The 20,654-nt window shown below is 44.0% G+C and overlaps 1 protein-coding gene across 14 annotated transcripts in view; it reads left to right on the forward strand.

Moving 5' to 3' along the window:
- Nucleotides 1-20,654, forward strand: part of LOC134346695 (ras/Rap GTPase-activating protein SynGAP-like) — a 663,780-nt gene that overhangs the window by 441,326 nt on the left and 201,800 nt on the right. For 12 of the 14 annotated variants that reach the window (XR_010017990.1, XR_010017989.1, XM_063048226.1 and 9 more), the window contains 7 exons: nucleotides 4,074-4,218; nucleotides 6,754-6,990; nucleotides 8,525-8,726; nucleotides 9,498-9,679; nucleotides 10,923-11,778; nucleotides 16,503-16,673; nucleotides 18,130-18,347. Coding sequence is in view for 12 of the 14 variants with exons in the window: in XM_063048226.1 (XP_062904296.1) it covers nucleotides 4,074-4,218; nucleotides 6,754-6,990; nucleotides 8,525-8,726; nucleotides 9,498-9,679; nucleotides 10,923-11,778; nucleotides 16,503-16,673; nucleotides 18,130-18,347 (2,011 nt within the window). In the remaining 2 variants the exon portion in view is untranslated. The remainder of the gene's footprint in view (nucleotides 1-4,073; nucleotides 4,219-6,753; nucleotides 6,991-8,524; nucleotides 8,727-9,497; nucleotides 9,680-10,922; nucleotides 11,779-16,502; nucleotides 16,674-18,129; nucleotides 18,348-20,654) is intronic. The other 2 variants (XM_063048227.1, XM_063048230.1) reach the window with 1 other exon arrangement.

The raw sequence follows: 20,654 nt of genomic DNA on the forward strand, positions 1-20,654 counted from the left end.
AGGGAGCACTCTCTCTTTGTCTCTTCACAGAAGCATCCGTCCTTTATTCCACAGCAGACCTCTTGAAGTCACTTGCTTGTCCCTTCAACCGGTGTAGGGAAACACAACAGAGCTATACTGAGTCCCTTACTATTGACGATCTTGATCAGTGCAGGACTTCTGTGGGGCACCACCATGATTAGAGTGCACTGTCTTACTGTACCGGGGACCCAGGTTCGATACTGACCTGTGTGGAGTTTCAAGTTCAAATTTATCATTCAACCATACATAAATATCCATGAATACAGCCAAACAAATCCATGTTCCTCCGGGGTCAAAGTGCAAAGCACAGTACCAATGCTTGTACACAGCCCAAGGTGCATATAGCACATATAATGTCAAGCATATAGTCACAAAAAGCGTATAACCCTGAGTGTCATATCCTGTAGACTGATGGTGCACATTGCTGGCAAGAACAAACCTGCAGCAGTCCGATCATAACATGCTAGTGCAGCCGCAGATTAACACAATCTAGTTCGCCTTCTACCGAGCGAATACTGGAGAGCAGCGCTATTGGGAGGGGCCAGTATGGAGTCTCACCGTGCCACCCTGACTCCAGCATCTACTCCACTGGAGGGACAGCACTGCAGTGTCCCTCCATCCTTGGCCACTCTGAATTGCACATGATGTATAGGTGAGTGGTAGAACATGAGGGAAGTTGAGACACGAAGAAATGATATATCAAATGAAAAAAGTTTAAAATGCTGGATAATTGGCAAAGAGAAAGTGGGCGGAAGTACTCTTTCTGTGCTGTATGATTCAATGACTTCTACAGACAACATTACAAATGCTCTTCCAATGTCTATAAAAGGTAGTAGAGCTGTTGTTTATTAGAGCAGTGAAGTTGAATGTCATGCTGGAGATTAAATTTTGCTCACTGCACTGTTATTGATGTCAATTGTCAGGGTGTTAAAGTCAGAGAGCAGATTCTGGTGCAAATGAAAAACCAACAGAACAGTTGGCTTTCCTGCCAGTCATTAAAAAAGCCAGAGAAAAGTGAAATATATATGGATTAAACCGATTTTCAGCTTCATGACAACTTTTTTTCCCCATTGAGCTATGCAAAGCACACTCAAGGTGTGTTCCAACACCAACAACTTCCTTGTTCATAATGTTTACATTGCAGCAAAATATCCTTTGGAAAATTTATCAAACTAAACCAAACCTTGTATCATAGGATTTTTAAAAATCTTAAAGTACAGGAGGAGGACATTTGAGCCGACAAAAAGCACCTATCCAGCTGTATCCCTCTGTCCAATGCAATACTTATGCGTCAAACAGCCTTTTGGACAATTGTGTTAACCTCCCACACGTTCTACATTAAGACCAACTCACCTCTTTTGTCTTGCCTCATAGAAATCCAGTTAGACATGTGGCCAAAAGTGGGTAAGAGCGGCAAGTGGTAGGAAGTCTCATTCAAGACGGATAGGTTGTGGGGAGTAACTCCAGAGCTTGAGCTACTGTATCACTGCTAAAGTGTGAATGTGGAGAATAGCAATGAAATTTTAATTTATATAAATATGGAAATAGTAAGAAGGCAGCTCCAATATGGTGATTCAAAGATTCAAAGTACATTTGTTTTCAGAGAATACATTTCCCTTGAGATTTGTCTGCTTACAGGCAGCCACAAAGCAAGAAACCTGAAAGAGCTGAATTTTAAAAAAAGACCAACATCCAATGCACAGAGAAAAATAAAAACACAAATCATGCAAACAATAGAAGCAGGCAACAGCATTCCAAGCCAAATTGAGTCCTTGGATCTGAATCCCCAGAGCAGCCGGTGTAGGCCCCAAACTCTCGGTCTCATATCATCATATTAGCTGGATGAAATCAACACGAAGCTCGCAACAATGATTAATGAATGCTTGAATCATAAAACCTACTAGTCAATTGTGCAGATGGCCCCAAGGAATATCATTTAGAACCTGAATGCCAGGAATGGAAAAGAAACATTGGTCACTATCTTCCTGTCCTAGAGTTAAACAAGATACTTTGGAAGAGTGTAGACATTGTTTATTTTGATCTGATTGTAAGATTAAGCAGTGACCTGATTGAGGTACACAAGAACAAGAAAAGGAGAGCAGGAGTAAACTTGCTCCTATTCCTCAAGCCTGGAGTAGGAGAAGGCCACTTGGCCCTTCAGACATGCCCATGTCATGTTTGATGTGCTCCAGGTCTCATCTCTTATACTATACCAGTTCCACATAAACTTTATTTGCTTCCACTTTAACTACCTCTAATGATCCAGCCATCACAACCTTCTTGGGATGGAGAATCCCAGAAATTCACCACCCTTTGTGAGAAGAAGCATAAACACCCCTCAATCTCATTCGAGATTGTCCCACCAGTGAAAACATGTCAACAGTTCCCTTGTTAAGTTTTAATTTGACCATCTTTCTATCTTCTAAACTCCACAGAATTCAGAACTGGCTTATTTATTCAAATAAGGTAGTTAAAATGATTTATAGGCTTTAATAGAAGTGAGCAAACTTTTTATCAGTGGCAAGAAGGGTTGGAATCCAAAGCGATGATGACAGGAAGCACTTTTACACCTTCAATGCTACCAGGGGGAGGGGGGTCAACCTAAAATGTCAAATCTGAAATCAGAAGGTTTAATATCAGGTGATGGTTATGAAGGTATAAAGGGAAGGTTTACAGGTAAGCCATGTTGCGACTGAATAATAGACCTACCTTCTCCCTTAGCTACTAAATTTTGAAGGGAGCTGCGTTGTTCCGTAGTCATACAGCACAAACACAGACCTTTGAGTTGGCACCAAACATTAAACACACATCCACCTTAATTGCATTTTATTCTCTTTGCACTTCTCTTAACTCCCTCCGGATCCTACCACTCATCTACATTCTAAGTTCTTGAATATCTACAGCCTTAGTTCTGGGTGGAGACGACAAATGCCAGAATTGGAAGAGTCAATTGGAAATAGTTAACATTTGCTGTGCATCATATCTGTGCCATTCCTGACCCAGGACTGCATGATGGAACAGTGCAAAGTGAGCTTTGCATCTAATCTGTCCTCAAGCAGGGCTGGCAGAGCTTAATGAGAAAGAAATTAGGTAGAGTTAGGAAACTTGAATCACTGACTTCAAGAATAGGCCTAATTACTTACCAAGTCTGTACTCTCCACAGACCATTTGCTGTCTGCTCTCTGTTGGACTCAACCCAATTCAATTCTTTTCCTCTGAGGAAAAGATCTACAATGTTTTACTCTTCATGTTCCCAAAGGTAAATAAAGTCAACCTTAAGAGCTCCACTCCACATCTCTGGCTGGTTTCCTTCCTTGGTGGGACATTCCATGGTTGCAGTAGCTCATGGTCCACACAGCATTCCATCATCGCTATCTGCACTTATCCTCCTAACACTCAGCCCCATCCCTAATCAGATGGGGTTTGGCATGTTTGGCCTAAGCATGTGTTATGAACTGGGAGGGGGCGTGAATGATGCTGTAGTGGGATAGTTAAGGTTTGTGTGTCGATGTGTGTGATACTATGTCTGTACATGTGTGATGGATGGTAAGAGAGTGAGTAGGAGTGCCAGAACGTTTGGAAGGCAAGTGATAGGGTTTTCAGGAGTGATGTGTGAGAGGGATGGGAATATTTGAGTTGCATGTAATTGGTGTGGTGTTAATGGGGTGTCCGGGAAGCATGTGATGGGTCTTTAGGGATGATTAGTTACTTAGTATGTGAGTGAGTGTGTGTGTGGGTTGCATGCGTTTAGAGTTAGAGTCAGGTGAGTGGTGGGATCATGGGCAGGACTGACGGAAAGTTTGGACTCTAGTAACAGGGTTTGTGGAGTAGTTGGGGGCTGTAGGTGTGACTGATCAGATGCTTGTGGGTACAACTGTTTTGTTGTTTGGGCAGCATGTGCTAGAGTATTCAGAGTGCTTTAGGGTTGCATGTGATGTGTCTCTGAATGTTGTTTGTGTGATGGGATGCAATGCAACAAGATGGTATCTGGGTAATGAGGATCAGTGCCAAGGTGTAAGTAATAACAATGAGTAACTGTGTCTTTTTCACAGGGGAGTTTATCCGAGCACTTTACGAATCTGAGGAGAACTGCGAGGTAGACCCAGCCAAGTGTTCCTTTTCCACCTTGGCCGATCATCAGGCCAACCTGAGGATGTGCTGCGAGCTGGCACTTTGCAAGATCGTCAACTCCCATTGGTCAGTGCTGGCATAGCATGACAGATGAATCACTAGTAGAAGTTGACCAACAGTGGTGGGGCAACAGTCAGGGTCAGAATTGGAATCAGGATTATCATCAGTGAAATTTGTTGTCTTGAGGCAGCCATAGAGTGCAGGACATAAAAATTACCATGTTACAGAAGTAACTAAATAGTGCAAAAGTGGAATAATGAGGTAGTGTTCATGAATGATGAGGAGCCTTGTCCTGATAGTTGTGGGCACTTGTGTCCAACTGAACAGGAGGGACTTCAATGTACATTTATAGAATGTGTCCCCATGGGGTCCACGTCAGGATCCAACCATGGATAGGGGATGGTCCTTCTCTGATGAGGTTCAATGTTTCCTTTCAAATCCAGCATGGATTGAACGGATGAACTGATCATCTCTGGGAGATGAAGCAGTGCAGCAGCTGATGTAACTATTTGCTGATTGCTCTGAGAGAAAGAACCTTCCTTTAAGTGCCAGATAGCTTGTACGTCTGACCAGACGAGAGGTAGAAGAGTAAGGAGAATGGATGGTGCGGTGGTAGACAGGAACTAGAAATTCAATCTCAGCTAAAGCCAGGCGCTTCATTTGAACTCCGAACTCTACAAGAGGAACATAAAGAGTCAGAGGTGACATCCTGCAAGTACTCAGAATCCCTGATGTAAAGATATTTTTGCTGACGGTGAGCCCAACCGTAGTGGGCATGCATTTTTATATAACAGAAAATGAAGATTAGTGACAATGTGGAACTTGCTACCGTAATGCATGTTATAATGGGAAGAGATAGGTAGGTACGGGGATATGTGGATAGACTGAAGTGAACATGGTATAAGCACTAGTAATTACTTCTTGCATTCTCTTATACTATATTAAATACTCATGCACTCAAACAGCAAGATGATGATCTACTTCTTGTTCTGGGAAATCAAATCTATGGACTGAGTGGACACATCTGCGTCTTGTCCTTTGTATAGGGGGAATTGTACCACTGAATTCTCACTGTTTCACCTTGTCTGGTCATGGGACCAAATCAGCTTAGAATGAGCTCTGTAAACAGGAGTTTACCGTTTTCCCAGCCATTTTGTGTGTTGAGGTAGCAGTTGCAGTTTTGCTTATTCCACTGTTTTTTGTTATTTTCCCTCCCAGCCCTATTCTCCTGCCTTCTTCCCATAACCCTGAAAGCATTTACTAATCAAGAACCTTTTAACTTCCACTTTGAATATACCCAATGACTTGGCCTCCACAGCTGTTTGTAGCAAAGAATTCCACAGATTCAATACCCTCTGGCTAAAGGAATTCCTCCTCATCTCTGTTCTGAAGGGACTTCCTTCTATTTTGAGGCTGGCTTCTCTTTCCCTGGACTCTCCCACTATTGGATACATCTCTCCACATCCACTCTATCTAGACCTTTCAATCTTTGTTATGTTTTAGGAAGACTCCCCCCGACCCCCACTTCATTCTGCTAAACAACAGCTTTCACTCCTGCTTTAGTCCTGCAGCTGCACCCAGATCCACACCAAAAGAACTCATCTTTTAAAATGGAGTGTTGAGTCTTGGTAATCTATTTGACTTCCTCTTAGACAATTCTGTTGTCTATGTCTGTGCTATCAGGCTTGGTAAATTGCTTGCACAGGAAAGGGACTCAAGCTTGGATACCAACAGTCGCACTTCTAACAACAATTCCATCTCTCCCACACCATGATCACTCCAGTTGAGGTCCACTAACTTGGCTCAGCCTGGGAATGGAATCCTTCACACTGCATGACCCAGTGCTAATCGATACTATTTACTGTGATCAATCAATCTGGCATTGATTGATCAGAAACCCTGATAGCTCTGTATAGGATGCTCACGTTAATCCAGAATGTGAACCATGAGTCCAGAGTACAAATGAGTTGAGAACCAGAGGTCCAGAGTGTGGCCAGGGATAGGATCAGGGCAGTAGGCAGGTTGGAGTCCAGAACACTATGGGTCAGGGTAGGATTTCAGTCAAGCTCAGGATCCCACACCCTTTAAAGTGACCAGGATCACTAGAAAACTTATTACAGTACAATGTAACAAGTAAAGCCCAATGAAATAGAATAGGGTTCGGGTATTAGCAGGAGTAGCATCCAATAATCCAGTTAATTTGGCAGTACAGAATCAGAATCATTTTTACAAAACTGTGCTCAAAGGAACTATACAAAAAGAAAAATATCCAATTAATTTGATCCCCGTATTTTTCCCATCGGCCTGTCATTGCCCAAGTGCTCTTATTGTTCTGTTTTGAAAGTTCCCATTGCATCTCTTCACTATCCTGATAGTTGCACATTCCACATCGTAACAGTGAGCAATAAATGCCCCACCAAATCAAAGTGAGAGCTCCTACTATGCAGTAACTGAAGATCTGTGAGTGTTTTCTGTACTTAACCCTGCAGTTATTGAAGTTGAAGTTATTTAATACTATATTGCATTGTGGGGGTGCCCCTTTGTCAATTAAGACATCTACCACCTGTAATATCTTTGCCTTGCCTTCTCTCCTTTAAACAGCGTCTTTCCCCGTGAGCTGAAGGAAGTGTTTGCCTCCTGGAGGCACCGCTGTGCAGAACGTGGCAGAGAAGATATCGCTGACCGCCTGATCAGTGCCTCCTTGTTCCTCCGCTTCCTATGTCCCGCTATCATGTCTCCCAGCCTCTTCAACCTGATGCAAGAGTATCCAGATGACCGTACCTCCAGGACCTTGACCCTGATAGCAAAGGTCATTCAAAACCTGGCCAACTTTACCAAGTGAGTCCAAGTAAGGTAGCCTCTGGGATGGTGTGAGAATATATTGGAAGCAAATTAGTGGTGACCCTGTACTGGAAGTCTTGCTGGGTAGAATAAGTAGCAGCAGTTTTGGTTTTGATGTATCGTAAGTTGTACATTTCCTGGAAAGATTAATCAAAATGCGTCACAGTAACGTAGTGGTTTACAGCACCAAATATAAGATTAGGGTTCAACTGCTGCCATTGTCTATAGGGAATTGGTACATTCTTCCCATTACCATGTGACTATCCTCACAGTGCCCCGGTTTCCTCCCACATGCTAAAGACATACAGGTTAGGATTAGTACACTGTGGGCATGCTATTATGGTTCCAGAAGCAGGGCAACAGTTGTGGGCTGCCTCCAGCACATCTCAGACCGCGATGGTGGTTGATGCAAATGATGCATTTCACTGTATGTTTCAATGTTTTGACAAATAAAGCTAATCTTTCTATGGTGTTTCTACACTGGCATCATGGTGCCTAAACTTGTTCTCTGAAAGCCTCAGCTTATGAAAGCAAGCATACCAAGCGTTTTCTTCACTACCTCATCCAACTGTGTCACCATTTTCAGTGAGTTATGGACTTGAACATAGTGGTCCCTGTGTTCATCAATGCTTCTCAGATCCCTGCCATTTATTCCACATGGTGAACTCAGACCCAGAGCAAATTTCCAGCGATATCAGAATCGGGCATACCTTGTGAAACTTTGCAGCAGCATTACAATGATAATAGAGAGAAAACAAACTGAATTACAGAAAGTATTTATTTATATATTACAGTAAATAGTTAAATTAAATAAGTAGTGCAAAAAATAGAAATAAGAAAGTAAGGACAACATTGGGTTCAATGTCCACTCAGCAATCGGACGGCAGAGGGGAAGAAGCTGTTCTTGAATCGTTGAGTGTGCCTTTAGGCTTCTGTACCTCCTTCCTGGTGGTAGCAATGAAAAGAGGATGTGTCCTGGGTGATGGGGGTCCTTAATGATGAATGCCGCCTTTTTGAGACACCACTCCTTGAAGATGTCTTACCGTCTTTCTAGCTGCGTTAGGTCAGGTTAGGTCCTCAGAGGTATTGATAGCCAGGAATTTGAAATTGTTCACTCTCTCCACCTTTGGTCCTTCTATAAGGACTGGTGTGTGTTCCCTCACCTTGCCCCTTCTGAAGTCCATGATAAGATCCTTAGTCTTACTGACGTCAATTGCAAGGTTGTTGCTGTGACACCACTTATCCAGCTGATCTATCTCACTCCTGTACGCCCTCTTGTCACCATCTGAGATTCTGCCAACAATGGTTGTATCATCAGCAAATTTATAGATGGCCTTTAAGCTGTGCCTAGCCACACAGTAATGAGTTTACAGAGAGTAGAGCATTAATATGTAAATATTTGTTATAAAAGCAAAGTTGTGTTTATTCTACCTGTGTTATTTGACACCATTTGTCACGGATGTTGGTTTTATTCAATTCAAAAAGGTAACGTGTTTTTTGGTGCTGCACCTTTTCATCTCCTCGCCTGCAGGTTTGGCAGCAAAGAGGACTACATGTCATTCATGAATGAATTTCTGGAGCTTGAGTGGGGCAGTATGCAGCAGTTCCTGATGGAGATTTCCAATCCGGATACAGTCACCAATGCAGCCAGCTTTGAAGGCTACATAGACCTAGGCCGTGAACTCTCTACACTTCACTCCCTTCTGTGGGAGGTGCTGCCTCAGCTGAGCAAGGTGAAGCTTTACAACACACTGCGGAGCAGTTGAAAACTTTGAAGAATGGGAATGAGGAAGTTTGATTGTTATCCTGTTGCTCTTAGGGTTAGAGAAAAGTTGATTGGACTAATTGAACACTGCATGTGTAATATGACTTTAGGCTGGGTCAGCTTACATCCATTTTACAGAGGGTGAGCTGGATGCATTTTGGATTCTATTAGGCCGAGTTGAGTTAATTGTCATATGCAGAATTACCCTGAGGTACAGAGACGATGAAAAACTTACTTGCGGCAACAATGCAGACACTTAGATTCAGACAAGACACAGCCCATAAGTTACCTCAGTCAGTGAAAAAGACTATGATGGAAGTTCGATCTACTGGAAAATATATAAATAGCTAGAGAATAGCTGTGGATAGATCGTTTGGTTTTCCATCTTAACAATTGAATGGGGCATAGATGGGTTTGCTATATACAAAATGAATATAGTAAATTAGAATATAGTAAATTGGCTTTTAGTAAATTGGAATTCTCAAAGTATGTGAGATGCTTTTGGATCCAGTGGGACTCAGTCAGCTGAAGAATGCGGTTGTTAATTGCAATTCTGTAGAATAAGAAATGGATCACTGAGATTTTGTGTTTGTCCAATGACCAGAAGCTGGACATGGTCCATTGGGATTTAACTTAAATGCTGTAAATAGAGAGTGGTTTATTTGTGACTGCATTAAGTAGTGATGATAGTTCCCATGTAGTCCACCCTCGCTGAAATCATCTTTCCTCTACCTTGCAGGAAGCTGTGCTGAAATTAGGTCCCCTTCCTCGCCTCCTCAATGACATAAGTGGTGCTCTGAGAAACCCTTCACATGTACAAAGGCAGTCCAGCCACATCGCAGAACGCTACACCTCTGGGCCCAGCATCAACCGGGGCGTGTCATCTGACCTTCAGAAGTACACAGTTAAGGATCTGAATAGGTGAGGACAAGAGGTGATGTACAGTTTCGCACTAACTCTCCCATGCCCAATGCATAAGCTTATTCATACATTATAATATTCCACTCTGCTCCCAGGTCAGGTACAGCATGCTTTAGGTAATGTGTACACTGACCCAGAATTATTGCTTCTGATAAATACTTCCAGCACTGCATTCTGAGAGATCCTTGCAGCGTACACTTAGGAAAGCATGCATTGCTGGAAAGCATTTTAGAAGTGGGAGAAAGAGGTTTGGCAATAGAAATGTTGATACTGTGTACTCCTACATACAGGGAGTGAGGTGCTGTTTAGCACGTTGAAAAATAGGTCTGAGCATTCCATAAGATACACATCAAGTTTGGGAAGATGTCAAAGTAAAGTCAGTTCAGCCACCTGAAAGGCAGCACGATTGGATGTTATGCACGATGTGGAGGAAGCAATGGCAACAGTAACAACTGATTGCATTTTTACAGCTCATCACATAACAAGTAGAAGCAGGAGTAGGCTCCCCCACCCCCCCCCCCAATTCCTACTCACTAAGCAAGATCATGGCTATTGTTTTACCTCAGAACCTGGGCTCCTATCCCACGATTCCCTAGGAATTCAACTTTGCAGATCCTTGCCGTGAATACACACAAATGCAATCTCGCCAAGACAGTACAGTGTACTTCAGTGCAGTCAAGCATCCCAAGGCACTTCAAGGGGGCATGTTTGATAAAATGCAGCACTGAACCATCAAAGTAGACTTTATGGTGGTTTTAATCAAATAATTAGATTGTAAAGAATGTGTGATAGTGAGCGAGATATGCCCACAGGGAAATGAAGTAAATAAGGGCGGCACGTAATTTGGTGCATTTCAAAGGTCATAGAGAGAGAAACGAGAATGAGTATATTTAAAATGAAACATTGCTAAATCCGGAGCATATTAGACTAGCAAATAGAAAGAAATCATGGGTGTTCATTAGGATTTATGCTGTACGTGATTGGATGAATTTATGTTTTTAGAGGTTGGAAAGTACAATGATGGTCTTCCAAATTTTTGAGATCCAGAAAGGAAAATTGCTGGGTAGAACAAAAGTGATGGTGGAAAATATCAGATGGGTCACCATTAAACTCAGCTGCTTTATCCATATTCAATGACCATGGGCAGCCCATCATCCACATCTCACTACACGCAACAATGTTTTTTTTTACCCCAGTGAAACTGTCACTTAGTTTAGACGTATCACTTTCTGTCTATCAACAGCTCAATTGATATGACCAGGCTGCCTTCTCCAACCAAGGAAAAGGGAAAGGATGTCTTCTACGTGACAAGGCCTCCACTCGCACGCTCCTCCCCGGCATACTGCACGAGCAGCTCGGACATCACTGAACCTGACCCTAAGATGATGACTACAAATAAGAGCATCTCCATGATGGACCTCCAGGACAGCAGGAGTATGAATAGCATAAGCAATCTTCAAACGGTTGGGGACATGTTAAATAGCAGCCAGGCCTCCATCGGAACCACTGTGGGCCTCAGACCAAGCCGGCTGTCTCAGGGCAGCGGGTCAAGTGTGTCGGGAGGTCTGCGACTGGGTCAGATGGGCATCACCACAGACGGATTGCACGGGCAGCTGAGGGTCCCCTTGTCCTTTCAGAACCCCCTGTTCAACATGACCTCAGACGGACCTGCCTCACTACGGACTCCCGCTGAGCCTGGCGTCGGGCTCTTGGGTTACCATGGCTACAGCAAGAGCGAAGACCTGTCTGCTAACAAGCAGATCTTCCACAGCCACAGCTACAGCGACGAGTTCGCCCGCCAGAACAATGAGTTCAGTCGCCGGCAGCTCTCCCTCACCGACAACCTGCAGCACATGCTCTCGACGCCCCCGACCAATATTGGCCCCCAGAGGAGGATAGACCAGCCGCCGCCTCCCCCTCCGCCTCTCGTACGGGGGAAGACGCAGCAGCTGACAGTCAGCGCGGCCCAGAGACCCCGGCCACCGAGTGCCAACTTACTGCAGTCACCCGCCGAGCCCGCCCACGCTCCCAAAGTGCGGCAGCAATCAATCATGGCCAAAACTGATGCCCCGGCTCCAAAACCCGCTATTACCAAACAGGTGAGTTCACTGGAGGTCAGGGAAGCTGCAGGAACTGGAAATCTGACATGAAAACTGTGAAGTGTGGAAACTCTCAGCAGGTCAGCCAGCATCTGTAGATAAAGAGACGAAGGTAATGTTTCAGGTGGAAGTTCTTTTACCCATTTTTACAGAGAGCCTTCTATCTGAAGTATTAACCCCTTCTTTCACCACATGCTGTGCTTTTCCAGCATTTTCTGAGTTTATTCTGGAGGAAATGACACCAACATACATAACTGGTGCAACCATCCCTCAATTTATGAAAGGGACTCATTCTTGGATAACACTTTGTTAAGCAGGGTTTTGTAAATCTAAAAGCCTGAAGGAAATGCATCACGGTCTATGGGTGGAGAGTGCCACAGAGTAAGAGATTGCTTTGTGCATAGCGGGCGTAAACACTGAATGGCACTGCTTTATTGCATAAACCAAATGTTTACAAATCAAAGTTATTCAGAAAAGGGTAAGGTCATTGCAGCTGTCTTCTACTCTGGCTCTCTCTCATCTCAACCCCTCCCAGATGCTGGAGTTGAATCCAGGGAACCCCAGAGACTGTGGCTTTCTCTGCTAGTTTGTGATTCTGACCCAGATGAGATCTCTGGTTCAGCTCCCTTTTAAAGGGCTTTGACAACTCCAGCTTTGACCAAGCTCTGACTCACGGGTAAGTACAGCTCAGAAACGTTATCCCACTGAGTCTGTACCCACCACCAAGCATCCTTATTAACTATAATCGTAGCCTTTCCCATTTTATTCTTCCCATATTCGCAATAACTCTACCAACCACCAAATTCTACCACTCCCCCACTCATTGTGGGCAACGTTTAACCTACTTGTCTGCATGGCTTGGGATGTGGGTGGAACCCAGGGCACCCAAGGAAAACCCAAGAAAGAGTCCAGACTCCACCCAGACAGTGCTGACGGTCAGGACTGAGCTCGGATTGCTGGAGTTGTGAAGTTGCAGCTCTTACATCTGATGGTTTGATGGAAAATCATGGAATTTTAACCCCAGCCTCCCTGCACAGGTTAAAATCCAGGAAGAATCTCACCCACCGTGCTTGTCAGAAGTCAGTCATCTCATTTTGCGATGTCCCACATGTACACAATGAGCCATTTGATCTTAACAAAGGAACTGTGGCATTATAAAATGTCTGAGCTTCAGAATTTTTTTCAGAATCCGGTTGAATATCAGTGGTGTATGTTGCAAAATTTATTGCTTTACAGCAGCAGTACGTTGCAATACATAGTAAAGAATCTACAATAGATATATATGTATATATAAAGTAAGTAGTGCAAAAGAGGGGAAAACATAGTGTTCATAGTTCATTGTCCATTCCGAATTCTGATGGCAGAGGGGAAGAAACTGTTCCTGATACATTGAGTATCTATAGGCTTCTGTACCTCCTTCACCTCTTCCTTGATGGCAGCAATGAGAAGAGGGCATGTCCTGGCTGATGGGGGCCTTTAATGATGTCTTTTTGAGACCATTGCCTTTTGAAGGTGTCCTCGATGCTGGAGAGGCTGGTGCCCATGATGGAGCCGGCCAAGTCTACAGTTTTCTACAGCTTTTTCCGTTCCAGTGCAGCGCACCAGCCAGTGATGCAAACAGTTAGAATGCTCTCCACTGCACAGCTGTAGAAATATGCAAATGGATTTGGTTACATACCAAGTCTCCTCAAGCTCCTAATGAAATGTAGCTACTGTCATGCCTTCTTTGTAAGTGCTTCAGTATGTTGGGCCTAGGACAGATTTTCAGTGATGGTGACACCTAGGAACTTCAGACTGCTCGCTTTTCGATTGCTGATCGCTCAGTGAGGACTTTCCCTGCCTGAAATCCACAATCATATCCTTGGTCTTGGTTGAGCGCAAGGTTATTGTTGTTCACCACTCTAACCAGCTGATCTATCTTGCTCCAGTAAACCTCCTCATCACCATCTGAAATGTTGCCAGCAATAGTTGGGTCGTCGACAATTTATTGATGATAAATTTATTTTAGCCGTGTCTAACCACACAGTCATGGATGTAGCGAGAGTAGAGTAGAGGGCTAAGCACACATCCTTGAGCTGAGCCTGTTTTGATTGTTAATGAAGAGTAGATGTTATGTCTGCTCTACACAGACTGTGGTCTCCCAAGCATCCAGATGCAGAGGGCAGTGCAGAAACCCAGGGCTTTGGAACTTGGTGTTTAAAACTGAGGGTACGATTGTGTTGAACTCTGAGCTGTAATCAATAAACAGCAGCCTGAAAAAGGTATTATTATTGTCCAGGTAATCCAAGGCTGAGTGGAGAGTGAGATTGCATCCACTATAGACCTATTGTGGCAGTTGGCAAATTGCATTTGGTCCAGGTCCTTGCAAAAGCAGGAGTTGATTCTAGCCGTGACCAACCTCTCAAAGCACAGGGATGTGACTGCTAGTGGGTAAAGTCATTGAGACAGCTCACCCAGCTCTTTTTGAAGAAGGTAGGAATCTCCAACTGCAGCAGTGAGAAATTGAAGACGTTCTTGAACACTCCCTCCAGTTCGTTGGCACAGGTTATCAGAGCCCTGCCAGGTACACCATCAGGGCTTGACACCTTGCAAAGGTTCACCCTCTTGATAGATATTCTGGCATTGGCCTCTGAGACAGGGATCACAGAGTCAGCAGGTGTTTCAGGGATTCACACAGGTGTAATTTTATTCTCCCTTTCAAAGTGTGTATAACAGGTGTTGAACTCATCTGGGAGTGAAGCATCACAGCCATTCATGATGTTAGGTTTTGCTTTGTTAGGAGTAATGGCCCACAAACCCTGCCAGAGCTCATGTGCATCTGATTCCAACTCTAACCTCAATTGGAATTGTTTTTCACTCTTAAGATAGCCTTCTATAGGTCCTATCTGGTCTTCTGGTGTACTTCTGCATCACTAGTCTTGAATGCCACAGATCTAGCCCTCAGCAAACTATAGATCTTCTAGTTCATCCACGGCTTTTGGTTTGGGTTTTGGGATTGGATCTCAAAGGCACACACTCATCCACACAGGTCGTGATGAAGTTGGTGACAGCTGTGGCATCTTCATTCAGATTCAAAGATGATTCTCTGAATATTGTCCAGTCCACTGATTTGAAGCACTCCTGTAGGTGCTCTTGAGAGAGTAAAGCACGGAAATTCAAGGACTTCTCTCCAGCACCAGAAACCTCTGCTATACGTGATTATTCGTCCCATTCCTGCTCATTTGGATATGAGATGTCCACATGTACATTCGTCCCATTCCTGCCCACATGGATATGAGATGTCCACATGTACATTTGACCCATTCCTGATGTCCACATGTACATTCGACAGATTCCTGATGTCCACGTGTAACTTCGTCCCATTCCTGCCCACGTGGATATGAGATGTCCACATGTACATTCGACCCATTCCTGATGTCCACATGTAAATTCGTCCCATTCCTACCCACGTGGATATGAGATGTCCACATGTACTTTTGACCCATTCCTGATGTCCACATGTAAATTCGTCCCATTCCTGCCCACGTGGATATGAGATGTCCACATGTACTTTCGTCCCATTCCTGCCCACGTGGATATGAGATGTAGACATGTTTCTGTTCTGAAATTTGCTGTTGAAACTCTTTCAAGGCAATCACCATCCCACTGCCCATCCAATCTCCTTCCCTCTGTAATCCGGATTTTTCTACCCTTGTCTTGACTCCAAATACCAGGACAACTGGCTTTCAAATGCTGGGTAGCAAAACTAATACATCCAAGGGGCACTGAATGTCTCTTGTGTGGAAATGCAGGAGGGGACTATGCTAGCAGTCACTACAACACCCAGAAAATGATCACAACTGGATGTTCCATGGACTTTACCGACTGAGTGTACCAAAGAAAAACCAGTAAATTTTATTTTAATGTCACCATGATTACACCTATTGCCCTGAGGGTTTCTTCATTTATTTTGAGGCTCTTGATTCCTCCAGGATCTAATGTCTGTGTTTGTGGATGTGCTTGCAGGGATAGGAAAGGCTTCTGACTGGATAAGTCCATCTGACCAGCCCAAATTTTACAAAGAAATCAGCATGGAATGGAGAAAAAGCACCAACCTCCCTTTAAGTGAAATTGCTCCACAGCAGGAAAATGGGCTGGTTCAATCAAACTTGATTCCTTCTCCCTCCAACCCCAGACCCACACTCCCCATGCCCTTTTGTCATGAACTGTTAAGTCACTGAATTAGAAACATAGATGTCTAAAAATTAGAAATCTAGAGATACAGAATTTGAATCCCAGATTATAAATTTGAAGATTTAAATTAAAGTGGATCTGGAATTGAGCATAGAGCTTGCCTCAGTAATTATAATACTAGTTTACTCTTATCTTTTCAAGGGAGGAAATGTGCCAGCCTTACTGGCAGATGAGTGACCATCAGCCTCCAAGCATGGTTGACTCTTCATTGCTTCCTCAGTTCAGGAGAAACTCGTGATGGACCATAAATGGCATCTGTTGCTAGTGATGCCCATCTGTACGGAATGAAGCAAGCTCTTGGACAAGAGTTTTAAAGCCCTGTACTTTGGCACTGCATTTGATTACACTGGAAAGCCCCTTTAGAACTAATACCAACAGGGAAATAAGACAGTCAGAAAGTGGGAATGTGATGCTATGGTGTTGATACCTATTTTTTTCTTTTACTTAAGGTTACTGTTATTTATGACCACCATCTCTTCTCTGTCTGTCAGGCCTCGCATTCACCCTCGACGCTTCACCCCGTCACCCCATCTGAGCGCACCGTTGCCTGGGTGACCAACATGACTCACTTGTCTGCAGATATCGAGAGCTCGCATCTGGAGCGGGAAGAGTACAAACTGAGGGAATATTCCAAATCGATGGATGAGAGCAGACTCGACAAGGTGAAAATGGAACTGGGTGGGCAGGGAACGTTGGCATTTCGGGGACTAGGATGGATCTGGTAGTCTGATGTTGTGAGCCTGGATATTATTAGACTGTCATTATTATTTGAGGCCTATCGCATATTGGACTATTAGCCTTTTCCCAACAGAAATGTAGACAGCAGCGAACTATCTCAAGGCAGGTCACCATTTACATTTAAGAGAATTGAATGATTGGGAAAGGGATCTGGAGAAGGCCAGCAGAAAGATGGGTGATAAGGAAAAAAAGGTGATCGGTAAGGGATGAATGGAGAGGGAGGAAGGTCTGGGAAGATTGTCAGTTAAAATGTAGACTACAAAGCAATCAGAGTCAAATTGAGTGGAAACGGCAAAATTTGGCGAGTGGGAGGTAGAGTAACTGATAAAAATCTAAAGAGATGGGATTGCAGTTAATCAAGACGGGATCAGTTAAAACAAAAAGGAAAATGAGCAAGCCATGGCTTTGATGCGGAGGAGACTCTTTATTCAATAAATCACATTTGGATTAATAGATTTTTAATGATGATTTAAGTATTGGCTAAGATGCTTTTAACCTTGTCAATGAGACATACAGCAGACCTAAAGAAATACATAGCAATAGCAATGTTCTCAGGCATAGCACTCTCAGAAAGAAAGTATTTAGTTAATTGAAGCAGGACATTTTCATACTGAAAAGTCAAAGTGTGTTAATGGGACACAGGCAGAGTTGTGGTGGGAATATATAATATTGCACCTACTGGCGGCCATGGGCACCCATTTTCAGAGGTGGATCAGCCAACAGATCCATGCCTTTGGCATGTTTGACAGATGGTACTTCTGTCACTTGCAAACTGAAGATGTTCAAGACTGCCCATATCAGGATGTCAGGTTTCATGCCGTGCACTGGAAGGACACATTAGTGCAGTGCAAGAAATCCATCAAAGCATAGCAAGTGTCAGAGTCACTCAGCAGGACAGGCAGCATCCATGGAGTGAGAAACTGCCTCCATGGTTTTGTCAGTGGGGGCACTGAAATCTCTTTCCAGCCTTTCCACGTTCTGCTTTAAGCCCATGTCTGTGTGTGGGGTGGATAGTCAGAATCTTTTTCCCAGGGCAGAATTGCCAAATCCTGAAGTGCATGCACTTAAGGTGAGAGGAGAAAAGTTTAAAGGAAGTGTGCAGGGAAGGTTTTTTATACACAGTGTGTTAGATGGTGGTGATGGTCATGTAAGCAGAATCAACAGTGTTGTTCAAGGGGCTTTTAAATAGACGCATGGATTTGCAGGGAGTAGAGAGAGATGGATCCCATGCGTGCAAAAGGCTTTTATTTTACTCTGGTGTTGTGATCGGCACAGATACGGTGGACTGAATAGCCTGTTCTTGCACTTTTCTGTGTCTCCGCTGTGCCGTGGCGTGATCAGTTGCGTGTAATCGATTTCCCCTGTAATCCATTTCTTCAGGGGCAACAGACCCAGTATGAGGAGGAGATTCTTTCCCTGAAGGAAAGGCTGCAGATGTCAAACCGCAAGCTGGAGGAGTACGAGCGGCGGCTGATGTCACAGGAGGAGCAGACGGGGAAGATCCTGCGGGAGTACCAGTCACGCCTGGATGAGAGCGAGAACCGTCTACGCCGACAGCAGGAGGAGAAGGACAACCAGATCAAAGGCATCATTAATAGGTAATCAGCAGAGCACTGGCCCAGTGATCGTCTGAGCCAGGAAACCTGCAGAGCCATTGGTACTGAATGGCATTATTCATCTAAAATAGTCGTTTAAGTTTGTCCACTTTTGGCCCAAAAAGCTTTCCTTTCCAGGTACCTGTCCCAAAGTCTTTTATGTCCAAACTCTACAACAAACCAGAGGGCCACATAGTGGTGCAGCTAGTAGTATGGGTACCTCACAGTAACTCGTAGTCAATCTTGACCTCCAGTGTGGTCTGTGTGGAGTCTGCATGTGCTTCATGTAACCAACTATCTCAGCCCCCTGGGTAATCTGGTTTCCGCCAGCATCCCAGACGAGTGGTTAAATAGCTGCCAGAATTGAAGGGAATTGATACAGTACACGGGGAGAAGAAAAATAAATTGGATTTGTCTAAGTGGCTGTTTGATCATCCATCAGAGCCTGTTTCTGAGTTACGTGACTCTGTGACAAGATTAATAATCCTTGAGTCACCACTGACCAGAAACTCAGCTTCGGCGGCTGGATAAATCCAGTGGCTACGAACCAGTACAGTTCACGATGTGACTCCAAGATACATTTCCTCACCTGTATTCCACTAGGAATGGTACTGATTGCCTCAACTTACCAAGGGGATCAGCTGCATCTTTCCATTTGTGCTTGATGGATGTGGTAGTGTGAGCACCATGTTACTGGATAAGTAACCCAGAGAAGACAAATTACAATCCCCACTGAATAAATTGGACTTAGAAATCTGAAAATAAAAAAAGGAGTGCAATTATGTAGCTCAGAAGGCTGCAGATGCTGGATATGTGAAATATGAACAGAAGATGCCAAAAGCACACAGCAGGTCAGGCAGCATCTGTGGAAAGTAAAGCAGAGCAGACTGCCTTCAGTTGGAAGACTCTCCGTCAGATGAAGAGTTATTCTGAAAATGGCTTTGACCTGACGCATTAACCCTGTGTAATGTCTCAGGTTGTAAGCAATGCTGTAATGTTGAGGCTTTTTAAAGCACTGGTGAGGCCTCACTTGGTGTACTGCGAGCAGTTTTTAGCCCCTTATTTTAGAAAGGATGTCCTGAACTGGAGAGAATTCAAAGGAGGTTCACGAAAAAGATTCCAGAATTAAACAGCTTGTCACATGAAGAGTGTTTGATGACTCTGGGCCTGTATTCACTAGAATTCGGAAGGATGAGGGATGACCTACTTGAAACCTATCAAATGGTGAAAGGTCTTGATGGAGTGGATGTGGAGAGGATGTTTCCCATGGTGGGAGAGTCTAGGACCCAAGGACACAACCTTAGAATAGGGAGGCATCCTTTTAGAACAGAAATGAAGGGGAATTTCTTTAACCAGAGTGGTGAATCTGTGGAATTCATTGCCACAAGCAGCTGTGGAGGTTGATAGATTCTTGATTGGTCAAAGCATGAAGGAATACAGGAAGAAGGTAGGAGATTGGGGCTGAGAGGAACAATGGATCAGCCATGATGAAATGCTGGAGCAGACACAATGGGCCATATGGGCTAATTCTGCTCCTATATCTGGTTGATTAATAGAGTTATAGTGACATAGCATGGAAACAGATCCTTTGGTAAACCACACGCCCACTCACGTTAGTTCAACACTAATCCTATTTTATTCTCCCCACATTCCCGTCGACTCTCCTCAATAGGAATAATTTGCATCTGCCAATTAACCTACCTACCCACACAGCCATAGGAAGAACGTGCAGACTCCACGAGTAGACTGAGGTCACTGGTGCTCTGAGACAGCGGTCCTACAAACTCCATGTGCAGCCACTCTCCTTTAACTCATAATTTTTAAGAATTCTGGCCAATGTCAACATGACTGGCTATGCTAGAAGTTGTGTGGTCGATCAAAATGAGGTAAATTCCACTTCCCACATGGGAAATTTCATAAAAGCCAAAGCAACTCACCAGGCATCTCAGGAGCAGGCATGGAGATCAACAGCAGCTTTAGAGAATGCAAATAATTTGCTACGGGGACAAAGCAGCTCCAGAGGGTGCCACTTGGAATTCCAGCACACCCAAGGTTCAGTGCAAAATTACATCTAATATACTGCACAGAAAAAGGATAATGAGTGCAATCAGCCACTCTCCAAATAAACCTCCTCTCAATCTTCCGCATTTATTAGTGGAATTCTTGATTCCATTCTTCTGAACATGTTTATTAAACTTCTTAAATGCCACAACATGTTGAAATAGTTCCAAATGCTTGCAGCCTGAGCCATATCATGCAGCACTTCTGGATCCCAGTCAAGCATGGCATGGACTGGTTGACAAACATGCA

This window comes from Mobula hypostoma, chromosome 5, assembly GCF_963921235.1.
Source record: "Mobula hypostoma chromosome 5, sMobHyp1.1, whole genome shotgun sequence".
Taxonomy (NCBI): domain Eukaryota; kingdom Metazoa; phylum Chordata; class Chondrichthyes; order Myliobatiformes; family Myliobatidae; genus Mobula; species Mobula hypostoma.